The following is a 17,684-nucleotide window of genomic DNA, read 5'->3' on the forward strand; positions in this document are numbered from 1 at the left end:
TGTATCCTCAACCTATGTCCTTGTGACAAAGAAGACTGGTGGATTTCGCCTGATCTTATACCTCAGAGGGCTAAACAGATTTATGAAGGTCATGCCCTTCCATATGCTGACCACAGCAGATGTCCTGCAAACTGTAGCACATGGAGGATGGTTCACATCCATTGACCTCAAGGACGCTTACTTCCATGCCCCCATCAGTTAGCAACATCAGCAGGGCTCCGTTCTGTGTCGCAGGGAGACTCTCACGACAGATGCGTGCCCCTTAGGATGGGGTGCAGTGTGGCAGAGCAGAGCAGCCCACGGGCGGTGGTCCATGGGAGACTGGAGTGCAGGTAGTTCACCTGGCTCTCAGGCACTTCCTTCCACACATAAGGGGCAAGCATGTCCTTGTGCGGGCAGACAATACATCAGCTGTGTATCATATAAATCATCAGGGTGGGACCAAGTCTCCACAGCTGCTGAGAATGACAACAGATCTCCTCACGTGGGCAGCTCCCCGCCTGATCAGTCTTCAGGCAATGTATCTACCGGGAGTGCAGATTCCTCTGGCAGACTTTCTCTCCAGCAAGAGAGTTGCGCCTCCACCCAGAGGTAGTGCACACTATCTGGAATGTCTTTGTCAAAGCGGAGGCGGACCTCTTCGCTTCATAAGTGTCAACCCACTGCCCTCTGTGGTCCTCCTTGGCCAAGACGACGAGCCCTCTAGGCCAGGACGCACTCGCTCACCCTTCTATATACCTTCCCTCCACTTCCTCTGATTTGACCGGTACTCCACAGGGTCCTTCAAGAGGGTCACAGGATCCTGCTTGTGGCTCCCTTCTGACTGTAATTTTCTTTTCACGTTGCTTGGCCTCCATAGCGCCCTTGCTGTGAGTTGTTGCCAATGTTTTTATTCCAACCCCATTGTGTTCGAGTGGAGGGGGGTGTGTTTTGGTGCCAGCTGCAGGAGAGAGAGAGAGAGCTGTGGAGTAGGGCTCAGGAGACTAGTGCCAGGTGAGTCAAGCAGCACAGGTGCAACTGCTCTCCCTGCGCTCTCCCTCTGTGTAGTAGTGTGCCGGCCCCGGACTTAAGAGGACGCGAACCTCTGCCTGTGGAGGAGTGGTGGACAGAACGGCAGAGCGACGGCAGAACGCCGGTCACTTTATTTGTTATTGTATTGTTGTGTTAGCAGAAGCTGGAATAAACTGAACGTCGCCATATCTAACAAGTCTGTGTGTCTGTGTGGGAGAATACACGGGGTAGCGAGACGGCTAGTTTGTCTTTGCATAGCGTCTGCTGTAGATTATTTTTCATGTTGAATGTACAGCACATAGGCCTTAAACTTATCAGAAAGACAAAATGGAAACAATAACTTGGGGAATAATTTGGACATCTAATCATACTGTTACCTTCATAAATGCGGAATGACCAATACAGACCTGATACACGTAAAACTGGATGAATACACCTTCCTAAAAACTTTTAGCTGTCTGGATATAAACACACAGTTTTACTTAATTTTCATTAAGTTGAATTGTTCTTTTAATTTTTCTGATTCAACCAAACTTAATGTATACATTGGTCCATCAGTGGTAGTGAGAGCAGCAGGACTCACTATAACTGGATTCACATGCACTGATCAGTTTCCTCTTCCTCTCCCTCAGATACAGGAACACTTTGCCTCTTAGACCTCATGACAGAAGTAATGATCTGAGCTGCCGACAGATGCTGAGGAGAGTGGAGACATGGAAGCTGTGCTAGGACTGTGTCTGATGTTGCTCAGAGTCTCTCATGGTGAGTGATTCATTCTTTTTAACACAGTGTATGAGATAAAGGACACAATGATGTTCAGTAATATTATCATGCTGGGATCAAATCTACTCAAGAATTATGATACAGACATGAATTAAATAAGCCACAATCATTTTCTTTTTTCTTTTTTTTTTTATATTTGTAATTGTTGGTTGATGTTTTTTTTGTTTAATCTGTCAAATTTTTGACCAAAGATTCAATTGACATTGAAATTGAGATACAAATAAAAATAAAAAGATATATAAATATATAATTGAAAACATTCTTCAAATTCATCATTATCTATTCTACTTCTCTGTCAGGATTGTGAGACATTGTTCGTGGTTTAGTTTTAGTTGAACACAAAATGAGGTTGTTGTATGCAGGTCCTGATGCTGTTTGTCGGCACTCATTGCCTTATTACTTACATAGTTATTAGTTCTCATTTCTATTCCAGAGAGTGCACAAGTAAACAAGACAGCCACACTATCTATCCCCAAATAAAAACAACAACAACAAAACCAAGGAAGTTAATGAATTCAAAACAGTGGCACCAACCTTGTGATAAAATGCTTAATAATAAAATAAACACCTCCCCCAAACTGTTTGTCAAACTGGCAAAGGGATCGAGAATGGAAAGTTTCTCATCTGAGACAGAATGTTCAACCCAAAATCACACGCGATACTTTTAATTGCTGATTTTAGTTTGGCTTCAACAGGATGAAGTTGCATATTTTATTTGAGTGTTTAGCTTCTTCTTTTATGTTCCTGAACAGATTTTACTGTTACTTTTAAACGTCTTAAAGAATCCAGCATGTTTTTTCAAATGTACTCGTGTCCACTATTGTGACTTTGAACGCTGGCTCTCCTCTGGGCTGTGTCCTCTCACTCCTGCTCTTTATTGCAGACACAGATAGCTGCAGGTCTTCTCCAGATATCTGCGACTGAACCAATTCCTCAGATGGCAATGTCCTGTTGCCTTTTCAGCCAGACTGCCATTCTGGTCATGGCCATGCCGTACCAGCGTTTGTCAACTTCCTCTACTTATGTAGACAAAAAAAGGAACAACAAAAAATGAACTAATAATGGATATCAGGTGTGGTCTGAAACTGAGAGACAGTATCATTACTGGTAAAGAGGTCCATATTACCAAACCTTCGCTCTCTCTGGAAGAAGCGGCTGGTCCAGAAAACAGAAGGAATAATTGTTGCCAATGTATTTACCGTATTTATTGTTTATTTGACTACACGGATGGGAGAGGCTGCAGATATGAAATGCCTTCTGCGACTAAGAAAATATTGAATCTGAATCTTTGCCTGCTGCTGACATTAGAAAACTATCTGAACCCACATTGTGTGTGGAGCTGCTTATGAATTTCTGCTGCGTTCTTATTGTGAGGATATGTTGTTTAAGAGGCTGACAAAAAAAGCATACTATTTTAGCTTTTTATATAAAAGGTCAATATTTGTTCATTCAGAAACATTTCAAAAGTGTTTGCCTTAGAAGACACAGAATGATTAAAAATCAATAAATAAAATGTGATCTCTTTGTAACTATCAGGTGTGGAGACTCAGTGTGACGGCAGACAGGATGGAGCTCAGTGTTATGGAGCTGTGGGAGGAACTGTGGCCCTCCAGCTGATGGACAGCGTTGTAGGACTAGTTAGATACAGATGGACATTCAACAACACAAAAATAATACTCAATGGGAGAAAGAATACTCCGGTTAATCTGACAGACAACAGATACTCCTTCACTCCCAGCAATGGAACATTTAGGATGAATAACCTGAGAAGGAGTGATGGTGGTGAATATACTCTGCTAATATTTGATTCCAATGGTACGAACACAGAGAAGCGAACTCTAAAGTTGGTCGTTCAAGGTAAACAACTTTATTTATTATTTTTCTGTCTGAAGAGTTTGGTAATATTGATAGAGGACAGACATCTCATATCGATGGATGAACTATATTTTCCTCATGGTCTCCACATATTTATATTCTATAGCTGCTCTATTCTGTACAGAAACTGAATCTCACATCATCTGACTGTGTTTCTCTCAGCTCCTGTGTCCTCTGTCCGGCTGGTCTCTGAGTGTCTGTCTCAGGGAGAGATGAGGGTGTCCTGCCTCTCTGAAGGAGGGGACAGTCCTCAGTACAGCTGGACTCTGGATGGACACACACTGACAGATGCTGAGCTTCTCACTGGACATAATGAAACTAACAACATCACTCTGAAACAGCATGTTTCAGGACGTCTGGCCTGCTCAGTCAGGAATCATGTCAGTGATGTCCTGAAACAGCAGATGATATCTACATGTGGTGAGTGAGAGCAGGAGCTGAAAACTCTTTGACGATCATGACAGTGTTCATTTAGGTCACTCTGAACATGAGTTATTGTTGATCTTTGTGTCTTTCCCATAAGGCTTCACCTTCATTAACTGCACCTCTGATGGCAAACACATTTCACAGTGGGTGTTTGCAGCTAATAACACACTGTGTATTGAGCCGACAACAGCCTCTTCAACTGTTACAGAAATGGGGCCCCCCACTGAGGGTAAGGACAGAAACCTTGTATGCTCTTCTTACAGTACACATCAAACTGCGGATTTCTCCATGAATCATGGGCCACGACTCCAGCTCTAATCAGGTTTTCTTCAGTTGCTTTGATGCATTTGACTCATCAGAAACATCCTCACACTCTTACTGCAGCTCGTAGAAAAGTTCATCCTTTCCCCTCACAGCTCAGTGTTTCTCAGTATATTTGTACATCCATTGTGTCTACACATATGCACAGCTTAAGACGTTTTGTCACCGTGTTGATGCTTGTGTTTCTCATTTGACACTGACTATGTTTTTATCTGGTGAGGGGAAAACAGCTGGATGTTGCTGACACCGATGATTATGGTCACATCAGCCAGGGTAATCAATATCTTTCCTGTTAGGTTTTATCTTCATTAATTGCACCTCTGATGGGCAACACATCACTGTGTGTGTAACCTACAATATGTTCAGTTAACCAGTACACTGGACACTTGACTTGAATTCCTGCTTTGAAAACTTCTCTTTAAACCAGATACAGCATTTTTTTATGGTTGTATCTTTGCCTGATGCTGATGTATTCCTGTTTTCAGTTGTTACTGACTGTGTGATGTTAACTTAACACAGAATGTTTGAAAACAAAGTTATAGCAAAGTGTATGAACCCACGTTGTTTACTAGTTGCAGGCCTGAGTGCTGCTGAGCTGCTTATTAATTGTTGTGTTCCTACTGTGAGGACTTGTAGTTTAAAACAGGCTGGCACAGAAATATATTTTATGTTTTTATTTTTCATGTCAATATCTGTCCATCTATAAGCATTCCAAAAGTGTTTGACCTAGAAGACACAGAATGATTAAAAATCAATAAATAAAATGTGATCTCTTTGTAACTATCAGGTGTGGAGACTCAGTGTGACGGCAGACAGGATGGAGCTCAGTGTTATGGAGCTGTGGGAGGAACTGTGGCCCTCCAGCTGATGGACAGCGCTGTAGGACTAGTTAGATACAGATGGAAATTCAACAACACAAAAATAATACTCACTAGGAGAAAGAATACTCTGGTTAATCTGACAGACAACAGATACTCCTTCACTCCCAGCAATGGAACATTTAGGATGAATAACCTGAGAAGGAGTGATGGTGGTGAATATACTCTGAACATATTTGATTCCAAAGGTACGAACACAGAGCAGCGAACTCTAAAGTTGGTCGTTCAAGGTAAACAACTTTATTTATTATTTTTCTGTCTGAAGAGTTTGGTAATATTGATAGAGGACAGACATCTCATATCGATGGATAAACTGCATTTTCCTCATGGTCTCCACATATTTATATTCTATAGCTGCTCTATTCTGTACAGAAACTGAATCTCACATCATCCGTGTTTCTCTCAGCTCCTGTGTCCTCTGTCCGGCTGGTCTCTGAACGTCTGTCTCAGGGAGAGATGAGGGTGTCCTGCCTCTCTGAAGGAGGGGACAGTCCTCAGTACAGCTGGACTCTGGATGGACACACACTGACAGATGCTGAGCTTCTCACTGGACATAATGAAACTAACAACATCACTCTGAAACAGCATGTTTCAGGACGTCTGGCCTGCTCAGTCAGGAATCATGTCAGCAGTGTCTTTGCAGATGAAAAGATATCTGCCTTTAAAGGTAAGACATAAAATGAAAACATAACTTTATCATCATGATGTTGATGATCATCAATATCTGCGATGGGGTTAACATGTCACAATGCACAGTGCTTCAGATTACAGAGATTGTGAGCTCCATCTTGTGTCATGAGGCTGACCCCGCAGTTTTCCCCACCATGAACCTTTCTGTCACTGTGCTGATAGCCTGTAATATCTGCCTGCACAGATCCCGCTCTGCTCATATGTGGCATGATGTTTGCCGTGGCAGTTATTTCAGTGATTGGGATTTTCATCTTTTTTCATTTGAAGAAGAAGAAATACAAGCAAGGTGAAGTAGCTACCAACCCGAGAGCGATGGAGCCTTCAGGGGACTCCTTCTCGGCTGTTGAACTGAGGAGTTCATCTGATCATTAAACTTTTTTCCTGTCAGATTTCTTCTGTCAACATATTTACAGTTAATCATTTTTTACCAGTGTAAAGACTAAGGTTTGTATTTGTATCTCTATGTGTACGTATTCAGTACAACTCAACTTCAATGATCGTGGGGGGATTCCTATGATATTTCTAGCCTCTCACCTTGTGGGTTGTTGATTCAGTGAAAGTGATATTACCCATTTAGAGTTAAATGTATTAATATCATCTTTATCATAATATCAGCTGATTTTACAAATATAACTGATTATATTATTTGGATTTCTTTCACTGTAGATTGTTATATGTTGTGTTTTTTTATAGCTCCACAGCAATATTTTTTGTTTGTTTTCTTACATTGTTAGATTTGATCAATATGTGTGTATATAAAGTACCAGTCAAATCTTATCACACTTTAGAAAAGTGTGTCCAAATACATTGTATGTAAATTACTGGTCTATTCATGAAGGTATTTAGGGTGTTGGATTTATAGATGAGGATTGATTTAATGAATCATTTTGTTTTTTGTTGAAAGTCTGTAAAAACAAAACAAAAAAAAAAAAAAGCGTCTTTTTGGCTCCAATCTTCATAGTCAGTGATGTAAACATACTTTTTAAAGCATTAAACTTTAATGAGTTTAATGAGCTTTGGACTCAGAATCTACATCGCAGTGAAGATAAAACATTTCAAGCTCTGTCTCATAATTGACTCGTAGGCAACTGGACTCGTATTTTCGTCTAAGAAGACATTGAAGATGTTTCGCCTCTTATCCAAAGGGCTTCATCAGTTCATGTTGGTTGGTCTACTAGCCGCACTAGTCTGACCACAGCAGTGGAGAAGGACCCAGATATTTAGCCTCTGTGGGTGTGTTCACCAAAAAGTACCTGTGAAAGTACTGGTTTCACTTGGCCATTGTTGTGGTAACATGCGAACGACAGTCGTTTGGGTCAGGTTTGTTAACCCTAACCCTAACCCCTGGTGAACGACGATCGCTGAGAGTCGTCTGAGGTTAAGTTGTTAATTCTCCTGGGTACAGATGGAAGGGCGATATAGTACATGGCAGAGATAGGTTGTGTCACAGACCCCCTCCCCTGTTAAGAGAGGCTTCTTTTACTCCTCTCTCAAACCATCTGTCCACTCTGTACAAGATCTTGACATTGCTCTCTTTATAGGAGTGTGCCTTTTCCTTTAGATGGGAATAGACATCCGAGACAGGACCGGAGGAGTTTGCCCTTCTGTGTTGGGCCATGCGTTTGTTTTAAGGCTGTTTGGTCTCCCCAGTATATAAGTCCTTGCATTCTTCACTGCATTGGACAGCATTTACCAGATTGCTCTTTTGGTTGTGTGGTATCTTGTCCTTGGGATGTACCAGTCTTTGCCTAAAAGTGTTACTGGGTTTGAAACTTACAGGGTCCTTACTTACTCCTCCTGAGTTTTTCTGAGACCCCAGACACGTATGGGATGACAATCAGAAACTTTTCAAGCTGCTTCCTGCGATAGAAACATCATGATCCAGGCACCTTCCATACACAGTATAACTGTGATTTTAAAAACCCAGTTTGATGTCAGAACACATCTTTACTCATTGGATAAGGAAGTGTTTTGGTAGTTTAAAAGATGTAACTATCTATCAGACTCTTTGGATGTGACAGCAGGTTGTTTTGTAGTTATAGTTTAACACGTCCTGTCATTAAAATGTAGCCCAATACAACAGTGACAAAAACTCCAAATCCAACCTTGAATTTACACATTTTTGACAATGACACCAGGAACTGTTATTGGTGAGTGTCACAAAGACAGATGTGATGGCAAAGCTACCTACTGGAATGCACTGCGTTGTGCAGGTGCTCCCAGTAAAGGGACCTCTAATTTTAGGTAGGAAAGGAGACTGAGCCTAGAAATGAGGAACCGAGGTAAGAACAGAGGAAGTAAAGACAACACCTGAGTGGAGAAATTAATGTGGCTTTCTTTAGTTTGAATCATTATTTCAGTTGTGACAATGTTGAACTTACTTCCCTTTTCACCTCTAAAGAACAAAGAGCAGTGAATTCTGCACTTGGTCATTCAAGATAAGTAACTTTCCTTGCCTAACTGAAATATTTTGATATTGATCGACGTCATATATTTGCTTGACAAAATTCATGGTTCCCTCAGCTCCTGTGTCCTCTGTCTAGGTCATTAAGAAAGCATCCAGGGATCCACAGGCAACACGTTTGTATTAAATATACAGCTGGTAATATTTTTTCTTTCATTACCAATGAATTGAGTTACAGTACACACAAAGACACATTTAATGGTCAGTGTTGTCATGGTTTCGTCTTTGAGGGATAAAAGCGGATTTCTCTTCATTACAAAATGTGTCCCTGCCTCATTCTTCAGGATCATGTCCAGACCCTGACCCCAAACAGTGAACCTACCTGTAACTCCAACCCACTGAGATTCAAGTCGTGGGCCCTTGGGGCGTTTTTTGGGCCGTCAGGTGGGTACCCTGTTTCACTGGTGTTTCACCAGCCAACCCATGCCACCTCCAGAGGGCTTGACAGCATAACCCAGCAGGGGCTGCCCCCCTCAGCCCGTTGGGCCACGCAGCCTCTGCTATAAGCTATTTCCTATCTGCTAGGTGGGCTGTTCCAGCGTTCATTGCACGATGGCCACTGTAGCCTGACCTGGTATTTTCTGAACTTCCTCTCATAGCCTTCCACCATCCTCTCCTCCAAAGGCCCAGTCAGGTTGAAGAGCACTGGTTGTCTTGTTGCTCTGGACCACAGAACTGTACCTGGTCCGAGGATTGAGCAACCAAGCTTCAGCTTGCCATAGCATCCCTTTGACACAGTCTGTCACTCAGCCCCGCTCTATAGCACTTACCCAAACCCTAAATGGGTCTCTCACTGACAGTGGGGATGTGCTCCTCTACAATCCTGAAGTGAAACCAATCCTGGATGATCCTTTTCCTCGGGATTAGATTCATTGACTTTGATGGCTTGAACTCCATCCTGGCATCTGCAGTGATCTCGCATAGATCTTCCAGAATCCATCGACGCCCAAGCACTGACTCTGCAATTATTCTCAGCTCATCCATGAATGCTTTCACTGGAGCTTGCTGGATACCGCTTGCCAGAACTCTTTCCGAATTCTCGCCAGTCTCAAAGGTGAGCACACCCCCTCAGCCCCTTGGGCCTCACAGCCACTGCTCTGTTTTTTTTTTTTTTTTTTTTTTTTTTTTTTACAGTGCAAGTCACTGCTTTGACGGAAAATGACTGATATGAGTAGCAGCTTTTCCCCATTGCTGTAGCATTAAAAACTGTTTATCTTACCTATATTATCTATTGTTGTTCATTCCAATATTACTATAATATGTGTACCTTTTCTATGAGGATGAAGCCAACGAATGGATGCATGCATTCATATTACTGTTTGATGCGTTTATTCGTTTGAATGCATGTACTGTGTTGGCTTTACTGTTTTATAATGTGAACACTGTGGCTGCCAAGACAGAGTTCACATTGTATTCAAAGGTCTTCTAAAGTCTATCCTACCCTATGTTCAAATTAGGTGATGTTTCATTTTCACATTAAATGTTGCTTTATTATTTGCAATATCAACTCATTCTTTTTATGTATATCAACCACTTCACAGCACACTGGACTATTTGAAAAATGAACTGTTGATGTTTGAACTACATGGTATTTCTTCTATTTTAAAAAAAATTGTATTCCAAAAAGGCAGTTTGCATACAAGCATTTTTTGCATTGCCTATTAAAAAATTCCAATTGTATCTTTGCATGATAAATATAGATAAATAAATAAATATTACAGGCATATACACATGTATTGTTTGCATTTAACTCTGTGAAGATGAAGTCATGTAAACATGTTTTATTTATGTAATTATAATGTCAGATTTTTTTTCCATGTAAATGAACAGTCATCGTATAAAACCTCCCAGAGTATTAAAAAGCAAGTGCTTTTTCTTTTATTGTGTCACTAAACCTTTTTCATTGAGACAGCAATTTGTGCGCCTTAAATGACAGCAGAGAACTGAATAATGCCTGAGACGTCATATCAGTGGGTGTGTGAGGTTTCTCTCTTCTGGTTAGAAAAGATGTTATCAGAGGAAGTCTCTTTTTAGAATATCAACATTTCAAGTAAACAATAAACATCAGAATAGTATAATATAGTCGTATAATATACTTGTTTGAATTAGCAGGAATGGAGGCACTTGAGGCCGATATGAGAAAAGAGTTTTGACATTTGAGCATGTTGAGTGTGTTCTTGCATCACAAATGAGGAACTGAACTAAATTAATCTAAAAAAAAAAAAAAAAGCAGCTTCCTTTGCCATAAATGGCTGATAGAACTACACAAACATCTTTTGATGGCAGTTGTGAGAACCATGTAACACCAGAAAATGGCCGTGATGAAGGTAGGTCTAATGATTATGTTAGCGACAATGATGTGAACATCACTGTTAATTACAGGTATATGCCCACATATATTTAGTGCTTCACTTAGTAAAGATGGAGTTATGTTAACATTTTGTATTTTTCTCATGTGATTATACTGCAGATTTTAGGATTTAGTTCTTTCCAAGTTTATGAACCTTAATGATATATAACCTGTTCGTGCATTTAGTAGATATTGTAGTAATCCAATCATATCGTAAATATAATAATAATTGGTTTGCGGTATTTCTTTGTGATTACATTTTCTCTAGAAGATTGATGTATGAACTACCATTATTTTGCATTCTTTAAATCTAGTGTAATTTTTTTTTTAATCTTTCATGTAATTTTTACAGGACCTCACTTACAGTTTTGTGTCTAAATCATTTTTATTTGCTCATCATGTTGTTGTGATATGAGCCTTGTTGGTTTGGAGAATTTTTAGGTGTTACTATAAATTCTGATTAAAACTGAGCTTGTCATTATACATAAAAGGAGGACAAAATCTGTACCACGATCTTTGAAATGCTGATTTGGTCACAAATGATGAGATGGACAAATCAGTCACTGTGATATAACTAAATGTATTTAGTAATTTTGGATTTGCAGGAAGGTGACCTAACTCCTTCTTCAGTATGAAAGAGGGATGTCTTATTCTCCTTCACTTTGTCCATCCCACAAATGCTAAAGCTTCCTTTTTATAGGCAAAAGGGGAACTGATATCACTTCCTGTTCTCCTCTCTGTGTGCAAATGGATGAATACATGACGGCTGAGCTTCATCAAAGTTTTCACACATTTTCCTCTCAGGCTGACCCACATCAAGACAAATTTCAGGGTGTCTTCATTTGGATGAAATAGGTAAAAAAAAAAGGTTTGTTGGGAAGGTGTACACAGTGAGGACATGAAAGCTGTGGTTGGACTGCTGCTAATGCTGCTCAAAGTCTCTCAAGGTGAGCTGTTTGGCTCTTTTTCATGTGGCACCTTTTAAAATAGCAACAACATGTTTTGCGCTGATTCACTTTGAAACATTCACGTAGCTGTTGGGATCAACTGAGCGTGTGCAGTATTTGTACTTCCATATGATTGCTCACTTACATGCATGGTTATGTGCTGTTACGGTGGATTACTCTGTTAAATAATATTGCTCAAGTAAAATGGAACGAAAGAAATCTACTTGTGCATACTTTTTTTTTCTTCCATTCTACAGCCAGGTATGTAATACACGAAGCTTTTTCATTTTTCAGTGGTTGGGAAAGCTAACTTTAGCAGAATTAACCAAATTACTAAACAGGCTTTTCCATAGAAGATACTTTGACTTACAAATATAAGGAAAAGCACGGGTATTACTAACGGCATAAAAATGGATTTGCTATTATCAATTACAGTCATAAATCAGGTCAGTGTGCCAGCTGAAACAAAACTAAAGCAGCTCTATATAAATTCGACCACTTCATTAATTTGACTTTTTTGCTGCAAAATATGTGTTGTGTAAAAAGCATGTGGTTACTGGGTCAATAACTTCTGTACTGCTCAGTCTCACGACAATGCCCGGTTGCATATTGAGAAAGAGTGCGTGTCTGAGCGAGACACAGCTGCAAAAAACCCTCTATTTCTGTTTTTGGTCAGTGTTTGCATATGTCCACTGTACTGTGACGGCAATTATGGTAGATTGCATTTACTGTGAATTTATTTGACCTTCATTTACAAGATATTTTTCACAATATCAGGTGTGGAGACTCAGTGTGACGGCAGACAGGATGGAGCTCAGTGTTATGGAGCTGTGGGAGGAACTGTGGCCCTCCAGCTGATGGACAGCGCTGTAGGACTATTTAGATACAGCTGGAAATTCAACAACACAAAAACAATATTCACTAGGAGAAAGAATACTCCGGTTAATCTGACAGACGACAGATACTCCTTCACTCCCAGCAATGGAACATTTAGGATGAATAACCTGAGAAGGAGTGATGGTGGTGAATATACTCTGAACATATTTGATTCCAATGGTACGAACACAGAGAAGCGAACTCTACAGTTGGTCGTTCAAGGTAAACAACTTTATTTATTATTTTTCTGTCTGAAGAGTTTGGTAATATTGATAGAGGACAGACATCTCATATCGATGGATAAACTACATTTTCCTCATGGTCTCCACATATTTATATTCTATAGCTGCTCTATTCTGTACAGAAACTGAATCTCACATCATCTGTGTTTCTCTCAGCTCCTGTGTCCTCTGTCCGGCTGGTCTCTGAGTGTCTGTCTCAGGGAGAGATGAGGGTGTCCTGCCTCTCTGAAGGAGGGGACAGTCCTCAGTACAGCTGGACTCTGGATGGACACACACTGACAGATGCTGAGCTTCTCACTGGACATAATGAAACTAACAACATCACTCTGAAACAGCATGTTTCAGGACGTCTGGCCTGCTCAGTCAGGAATCATGTCAGTGATGTCCTGAAACAGCAGATGATATCTACATGTGGTGAGTGAGAGCAGGAGCTGAAAACTCTTTGACGATCATGACAGTGTTCATTAAGGTCACTCTGAACGTGAGTTATTGTTGATCTTTGTGTCTTTCCCATAAGGCTTCACCTTCATTAACTGCACCTCTGATGGGAAACACATTTCACAGTGGGTGTTTGCAGCTAATAACACACTGTGTATTGAGCCGACAACAGCGTCTATAACATCCCCGGAGTCTTCCACTATGGGTAAGGAGACTGGATTAACAGAGTCAAGTACTTTCACAGCCTTCAATCAAACTATGCCTAACACCAGGAGCAATCTTCAATGGTATATTAGTAAGTGAAATAATCTCTGCTGCAGTTGATTTATCAATGCTTTCCTCTCTATTTCTGGTTCATCTTCATAAAAACGTCTTTGCTGTTTCACTGAAATGATCTTTTGCTAGTGATGGCTGGAGTGCTGGGAGCACTGGTATTTTTCTTAGTGGTTGGGACAACCGCTGTTGTGTGCATTCAGAAAAAGAAGAAAACCAACTTACCTAAAGGTACAAAACAAAAAAACGTCCTTTTCCTCAACTCTTTGAATTCATGCCGCATTAAATATGATGTGGCTGTGCCTCTTGTTCTTTTCTCTCTGCAGAGGAAACAGATGAGCAGGAATTGACCTATGCAGATGTCCGGATCCTGCAGCGGCAGGGGTTGCAGGTGAAACAGAGAGAAGAGGTGGAGGTAGAGTACGGCCAAGTCAAGTTCTCAGAGCGACCTCAGCAGATTGCCGATGATGACTCTGTGTATGCTAAGGTCCGTAAAAACAGGTGATTCGAAGGGTTCAGTGTTCTTCCAGAGACTGCACTGGGGGGATTGTGCTTTCACTTAACATGATTTCCTGTTGGGAGAGTAGAGCTCATGAAAGGCTCACATACACTGGGGCTTCTTTAGTTCCACTGAGTCATCAAATCATTCAGTATAAAGTGGCCTTTCATCTTAACATGTCCATGCCGTCATTAGGCGGTGACATGGAAGAACAATAAGAATCACACTGAGTAGTTTTTCTTATTGTTTAATTTTAAAAAATGTAGCTTTTCTTTGTGTTTTCACCTTTCACTCTCATCTGGAAACATATTTATGTGTATTTCATTATCAAACAATGTAAACGTTAAACAATAATAGTTGAAATTAAAAGAATAAATTAGGTCTCAATAATGTGTTTCATTTTGTTATCAGTAATTGGCAGACATTAATGAGCATGCACACCAACATCTGCATTGTTACCTAGGCCTGATTTGAAATGGAAACTTTACATCAGAGTTGTAAAGGAGTTGTATTTGTGACGCAAATGTACATGGATTATTCTCAGTATATTTATAAAACCCCGGTAGAGTCTGCATTGCAAAAAATGAATATATTAACAGTTTAATATTAGACTCCACTTTGCTGCCTTCACTTAACTGTCTGTCTCACTTTAAGTTTGTGGCAGAATGTTTCTTAATGGAAATTCATGGTAAGCAAGTATTGCTTTCCATTACGTGAAAACTTCTGCTTTTTATCTCAACCTTGAATCTCTTACTTGTGCAAAATACATCAGTTGCAGAGTGTCATCGGACCATCTGCGACAGTTGAAGGTGACGCATCCCTTCAATTGTATAAACCACCAGAATTATGTGTTATTTGAATCATGCTGCTTTTAGAAATTTGGAGGTAGACTAAAAATTAAATGAATATTTTTGTTTCCATTACAGTTAGTTACTAATCAGTGAGATAACAGCAGAGGAAAAGGTTGTGCTGAGCAGATGTAGTATCAGAGGAAATAGACAACTCTTCTGAGAGCATGACATGCTTATCATATGATATCATCAAACTGCATTAACTATTAATTAAGTCAGTGCCACTGTATGTTTAAAGACATCTAACAAATCGCAATTTGTGATAGTGACAAGATAAAAAACTTCATAGTGTAATAACTTCCTTTTTTCAACTTTGTGGTTTCCATTTAAGAGTAAATCAGAAAGTGTAAGGACCAACTTTCAATGTTGAGACATTATTAATATTCATGCAAATGATTTGAAGCTTATTAAAAAAGCTGTTCTGATGTTTTATATTCCACTGTTGTCAACAATTCTCAACTCCTATAAATGTTCGTGCTATAAGATATTCACCCAGTTGGTGTTAAACGAAATGATGGAAAACTGAAAGTCCGATTAAAAAAGACTGATATGTAATTTTTAGCTTTTTTATTTAGTGATAAACACATTCACGGTGCACGTTCGGTCAGCTGGTACAGGAGGATTTCCATATTCTACCACTTTCAGGACTCAAAGATTTTACTGTGTGAACACGTGACACATCAAAACTTTGAACCTTGACTGTGCAGAGGCTGATAACTATATTTTCCTCTGCATAGTTCCCTTCCTGAAAGCAGCGCTTTAATGTGCATGTGCATTCCTGTTTTGCGTTTGATTTCAGCAGACCGGTTGTTACGGCTTGAAACAAAAACCGACCTTATCTATAGTGACCCCCCCCTGTACTGACACATGGGTAAGAGCTCGCTTGTAATTGGCTCTGCTGGTATTAGTGTCGAGGGCCATAACTTTAGGTCTGGTTATTTGAATTATGTTCTGTTGTACGCTCCTGCTACTTCTGCCACATGCTTTTTCGATGCTCTCTGGTTTGATATCTCAGTGAAGTTTTGGTGATTGATTAATGTGGTTCAAATAAAGATAGCTTACATGTTTGGTTTGGTTTTATAGTGTGGGGTTAAAGGTCGACAACTGTGGACTACTATTCAGCTGATTCACATTGCCATAAAATTGGTGTTTATGGTTCATGATAGCTGCAGTGTCCTTAAATAACCACCTGAGATCTGTTTTAGATGAGGCCTTTGATTGAAACAGTCGAACATCTGACTGACATAATCTGCTGAGCAAATGATTAACAACATGGAGTATCTTTTTGCCTTTTCATTAGTCAGTTCCACTTTGTATAATGCATAATGATTTAGGCTTCAACAGTTTCGTATATATGACAGTGTAGTATTATTTTAACTGCTTAGTTTTTAATATGTATGTGTCACAGCAGATATCGGAGTGTTGTGTCGGAGCTCCCGATAGTTTTGGTTTAAACGACAAATGTATTTTTCTCTAATAAAAACCAAGAGGTTTTATCAATGTTGTGACACATTCATGTGATGTTACCTCACCGTGCCAAGCCATTAAAGTATAAAACGTTGACTTTTGAGTGATGCTAGTTCTTTAGTTTTGTCAGTCTTTGATTGCTGGTATGCCTCTGGTGACCCACTTAGAATGTAATTTTATAATTCAATTTGACAGCAAAGTATTGCTACTGCTGAAAAGGGAGCAAATTCTGACCTTCAATTTTAGATCCTGTAGTAGTATATATATTAAAATTCAAAATAAGGTACAGTTTAAATGATTATTTTATCAACACCCCCGAATTAACGCCTGTCTTGTGGGAGTTCACCAGTCTTCAGTCCTTTGCCACTGACTGAATAAATGTTCCTCTTTTCTTCTTCTCCACTCTTTTTCTTTCTTTTGTCAGTTGTTTTAATGTACTGTAGCATATTAATGCATTTTATTGTTTATAAGTCACTGTTTTCGCTGCTTTGACTGTGACTGTTATTGCTAAATGTCAAAAGAGGGAAATTCTTCTCAGCACACAAGTTGCACAAGATTTCTGCTACAGTTCTTTATTTGGAAAACAATTTCTGCAATCCTTGGTGACTCATTGGCATTACATTTACATTGCTACATTTGTCCTTTGTCATTTGTCTATCCATTTCTTAAGTGACTTACGAACAGGTAAATACATATAGAGTACCAGTTGAAAATCTGGACACACTTTTCTCTTCATTCGAAGGGGAAAGTGTGTCTAAACTTTTGATTGGTACTGTACGTGTGTGTTAGTATAGTTCTCTCTGAGGCGCCTGATGAAGCTTAATGTCTATGTTTAGCAACACAATGACCATAGATGCGGTTAAAAAGCAGACAGCTGTTACTCGGGATGTGTCTAAACACCACAGTGTGACTGACTGAGACCACATGCACTTGCAAACTAATTTCCTTTTAGGTCTTTGTTTTTACACCAAACCTGCAACTTCACATGCTGTGAAAACGATTCATACTATGGTTTATGCTCATCTAAAAATAAATGTCCTTTCTGTTTGATACTGAAATCTGCTGCTTTGACTTTGCATTTTTAACAGCTGCTTTCACCCGTAACATTGCGCAAAGTATCGTTGACTTGTTTCCTAAATTTGTGACAATGCTGTTTTTAAGTTAAATTGTCGAAAGAAAGAAAATTGTTATTGGGTTGTTGAACTCAGTGTAAGCTTTTTTTTTATTATTATTAGCAAACAAGATGAAGATGGCTGTTAATTTTCCCATGAATTCATTTTATTTCCCGAAAAT

General features: G+C 39.7%; 1 protein-coding gene across 8 annotated transcripts; it reads left to right on the forward strand.

Annotated features, from left to right (window-relative positions):
- The first annotated feature begins 1,662 nt into the window (after positions 1 to 1,662).
- Positions 1,663 to 17,557, forward strand: LOC115050256 (T-cell surface antigen CD2-like). 8 transcript variants are annotated; one of them, XR_003841175.1, is made up of 9 exons: positions 1,710 to 1,773; positions 3,331 to 3,651; positions 3,832 to 4,089; positions 4,193 to 4,324; positions 5,204 to 5,524; positions 5,701 to 5,961; positions 6,169 to 8,586; positions 8,733 to 8,832; positions 8,974 to 9,533. XR_003841175.1 is itself a non-coding variant. In XM_029513087.1 (7 exons), exons 1-7 carry the CDS (start codon positions 1,725 to 1,727, stop codon positions 6,354 to 6,356), a joined length of 1,530 nt encoding a protein of 509 aa, XP_029368947.1. In that variant the 5' UTR covers positions 1,710 to 1,724; the 3' UTR covers positions 6,357 to 9,533. The 8 variants fall into 8 exon arrangements, 6 of the variants coding, with proteins under 6 accessions (XP_029368951.1, XP_029368947.1, XP_029368948.1 ...); XR_003841176.1 differs by having other exon boundaries at positions 6,169 to 8,832; positions 9,048 to 9,533; XM_029513087.1 differs by having other exon boundaries at positions 6,169 to 9,533.
- Positions 17,558 to 17,684: the final 127 nt, after the last annotated feature.

This window comes from Echeneis naucrates, chromosome 10 (genome assembly GCF_900963305.1).
Source record: "Echeneis naucrates chromosome 10, fEcheNa1.1, whole genome shotgun sequence".
In the NCBI taxonomy this organism is placed as follows: Eukaryota; Metazoa; Chordata; class Actinopteri; order Carangiformes; family Echeneidae; genus Echeneis; species Echeneis naucrates.